Source organism: Belonocnema kinseyi, chromosome 9 (genome assembly GCF_010883055.1).
Source record: "Belonocnema kinseyi isolate 2016_QV_RU_SX_M_011 chromosome 9, B_treatae_v1, whole genome shotgun sequence".
NCBI lineage: Eukaryota > Metazoa > Arthropoda > Insecta > Hymenoptera > Cynipidae > Belonocnema > Belonocnema kinseyi.
The window spans coordinates 66,354,698-66,358,637 of record NC_046665.1 but is presented as its reverse complement, the minus strand read 5'-3'; the positions used below and the strand labels follow the sequence as shown (position 1 = coordinate 66,358,637).

At 31.2% G+C, this 3,940-nt stretch overlaps 1 protein-coding gene across 1 annotated transcript in view; it reads left to right on the top strand.

Moving 5' to 3' along the window:
* Positions 1–1,182: 1,182 nt before the first annotated feature.
* The window catches only part of LOC117179808 (hydroxyacid oxidase 1-like), a 17,434-nt gene continuing 14,676 nt past the window's right edge, over positions 1,183–3,940 (top strand). Inside the window, exons 1-3 of the mRNA XM_033371929.1 lie at positions 1,183–1,283; positions 2,348–2,686; positions 3,004–3,040. Coding sequence (XP_033227820.1) covers positions 3,004–3,040 — 37 coding nt within the window. The 5' untranslated portion in view covers positions 1,183–1,283; positions 2,348–2,686. The remainder of the gene's footprint in view (positions 1,284–2,347; positions 2,687–3,003; positions 3,041–3,940) is intronic.

Genomic DNA, 3,940 nt, shown 5'->3' with positions numbered 1-3,940 from the left:
GAGTTGTTTTGGAAAAATTGATCAATGGGTCATACAAGAACCTTCAATGCGCATTCAATTCTGATGTACTCAGTTTTATGATTAGTGTATATTTAGAGCACTTCATCAGCACTTTTAAGTAAGGGGTAGTTTTTTAACATCAAGGGATGGTTTTGGAAAATTGATTTCGGGGTCGTTGCAGAGCCTTAGATGAGCCTTCAATTCGGTTGTGCTCAATTTTCAGATTGGCGCATATTTAATTTTTAGGGTAGTTTTTTATGGTAGAGGTTGTTTTTTTTTAAATTGCGCCACGGGTCATGCAAGAGCCTTCAATGAGCCCTCAATTCCTGTGAAAGAAAAAATTTGATATCACGAATATTTCTACCATGGTAGTGCCAGCTTTACGTAAATCTGGCAGTACCTCAATTATGGCATAGGTCTGACGTTCTTTGGGCAAAGCGGTACTTCCAGCTTTACCCACATACTGCATCTGGTGCGACAACACTGTTCCTCCTAACATTGTACAAAGATTGGTAACTCTAAAAAGTATCCAGAGGTAAAACCTTTACCTCCAACTGTGCCGTCTGCAGCGTAAGGTCATCCGCGGCTTGAGACCGCACTTTAAGGAACAGTGTTTTACGAATTACCTTGTGTAAATTTCTCGTTCTTGCTTACAGTCTAGCATAGAAGAAGCAGGAGTGAATGACGTAAACGTTCTAGTTGCGTCAGGATTGGTTGCTTTAAGGAACCATGATCGTAGTTTCAGAAGCCTACAACTTCTCTCATATAAAATAATAATAATAATAAATTGTAAAATGTTACTTGACGATAATTATCGTCAAGTAACTTTGAAAGTATACAATTATAACTGGATACATTTCAATTTTATTAAATACACAAGTTTATTCATTTCAAATGTTTAATTTTTTTCCTTGCTTACATTTTAGATTCAAATACGTTCCAACTCATATAGTTTCCTACCAAGCAACAAATCCACTAAATACCAAAAATTTGTGACAATTGAAGAGCTAAACATAATCTCGCAATTTTATTCACGATAATTCTATGCTTATTACTTGTGTATAAATAATATTCCTTTTTTATTTTCACTTGAATGTGATCGTAAAAATATAATGCAAGAAGCATTATTCTGACTGTCCAGCATATTGAGCAATATGGAAACATTTTCTGTTTTTTTTTCAGATCACCCCAATTTTACTAAGTTTTCTGCCAAAAAAAAATTTGGAAATGTTTAAACAATTCCGAGACGAAACAAAACATATAGCTTAACGATATGAGGAAAGGTAAGGTTTCACAAAAGAAATTTAGATTAAAAATAAAAGAATATATTGTAAAAATACAAAGTTTATTTAGTTGTTTTGTTATAAAAATAAAAGGTTATTAGCTAAATAAATATTATGTACTTCTGATTCTCGGTAATCATTATTTTTGCACTTATAGTAATTAATATGAATAGAAAAAAGATGTTTTATGTTGATCTGAATTACTTTTTACATTATCATCAGAGAAGGTATTAGATTTGTATGAAATTTGACACTCCCTCCCCCCTCCCGATTGTGCAAAATGTCCACGTTTTAAGACCCCCTGAATCCAAAAAACAGGTTTTTTACCAAATTTTTGCCTTGCTGTTCGATCGTTATTTAGTGTATCTGTAGATTTTTAGTTGGTTAGCACGACAGATTTCGAAAGAACTGAAATATTTTATTGAGCTTTAGCATACTCGTTTAGTGTCTTAAATTGAATGTCAAGTTATTTAGCCAGACATTTCAAATGAAAATTCAAAAAGTGGGAGCATTTTCCAAATTTTTAAGGCCACTTTTTTTAGAATTTAAAAATTCTATTACGTCTATTTATATTTAAAAAAACGAACAATTTATCATTATAACTTTTTCGATAAACAACAAATTGCAAATTACATAAATGAAAATGAATATTTTAGGCCAAACAACGCAGGGTGTGAAAAAAACTCAAAAACAGAAAAACGTTGAGTTTTAAACACCCTACAAGATTATCGTATTAACTTTTCGAATTTTCCTGGAAAACCGAAAATTCAAATTTTGATTGCAGGAAAAATAATTAAAAACTCCATTTTACGGTAAAGCTATGCAAGATACGACGAAATACGAATGGACAAAAATTGTACACCCAAAAAAGATCTACAAATTCCTAATTTATCATTTTTACAATGGACGAATCAATTTTCTTTCAAACGTAAAAAATAAGATTAGAAATAAACAAATTAAATTTTTAGAAAAACAATACAATTTTAGAAAAACAATACAAGATACGAAAAAAAAAGAGAAAACAAAGATTGTTCAACCAAAAAATATTAACAAATTTCTTACAGGTTCTTATTATAAAAAACATTATAAATAAAAATAATTAACTGTGGAAAAGCGATTCAATATCAATACAATATCTGAATAAGCAGTAACAGCCCGTTGTACAGAAATAAATATAATAAACATTTGATATAATAGTGTTCGAGATAATGTAGAAACGTTCACATTGTGGACAAAATCGAGTGCAAAGCACGAGTTACGTGATGAGAATGTGCTAGTTAAAGTCGAAGGAGCTTTAACAAAAGGGAATTTACACTCACCAAATTACAGTTGTCGATGCTTTGACCCTTGAGATTAAAAGGCCTGCGCACAAATGTGGAAAAAGTATAAACACGGAGCATGAGGTAAATACATTATCGAGCGTGAAGCTTGCGTTTTTATTCTTCTCCCATATACAAGATTTTACATTTTCCTTCATAATTATCTAAAAACTAAACGGTTTTGTGTATTCAAATGATAAACGATTAGACATTTCAAGATCTTAAAATTGTTTTCATTTGGGACACATGTGTTGAGCACATGCTCGTCAGTCTACAGTCACGACTGTCATCACACACTCTAAATATTCAGTTTATTTGTACGAAACCTCGCTATTTCACGTAGTTTTATTTTTTAAACTTGATGGGTAAAAGTTTATGTTAAAATTAATACTTATTTCCAGATGACGGGAAATGTAGCATTCGCTATCACACTAATAAGTAAGTATAATTATACCCATGAAAAAAAATATTTTGCTAAATAGTCTAAGTTACTTTTCTAAGTTAAAAATTAATAAAATTGTATTATTTAAATACATGAAGACGAAAATGATCATCTAGATTAGTTTTCAACATTTTATGTAGATTCAAATTGAAACTTAATTCATTTATATGAAATTCAAATATGAATTAATAAATTAATGATCTATTCATTTATTATCTTTAAAGCCATCGCAACTATATTGTGGGCCGCCTTTGCAGACCATCGTAGTGGTTTTAAGATTAGTGTGAGTTTTTCTATATGCAAAAAAGTGCACCAGATGCCTTTATTCATGACATTTGGAATATTAACAATAATTAGAAATTTTCCTTAAAATGATCAAAATAAAGGATTATAAGAAAAATACGTAAAAGTATGTTCCTTGCAGTAAAATCACATACTCGCTCACTGAAAGTGCTACTTGTACCTTTCTAACTGCATTTACAGATACGAGGGTAGTTCAATAAGTCCTTAGAATGAAGTATAAAAACAATTTTTTTTGGGTAAATTTTTTTTTTATTTTTCAACATAATCTCCTTGGAGCTCTACACACTTGGTCAATGGTTTTTCAAGTTTTTTTAATCCTTCAGAAAAGTGCGTTTTCGGAAGTTCCTCAAAATAAGCACTTACAGAGGCAACGACGTCTTCGTTGTCTGGAAATCTCTGTCCATCGAGCCATTTTTTCAAGTTTGTAAATAATAAAAAGTCACTGGGGGCTAAATCTGGTGAATACGGTGGGTATTCGACCAATTCGAATGTTAGTTCTTCAATTTTAGCCATTGAAACGAAGCATGTGTGAACTCGGGCGTTGTCGTGATGAAAGAGAATTCTTTTTCTCGCCAAATGTGGTCGTTTTTTTT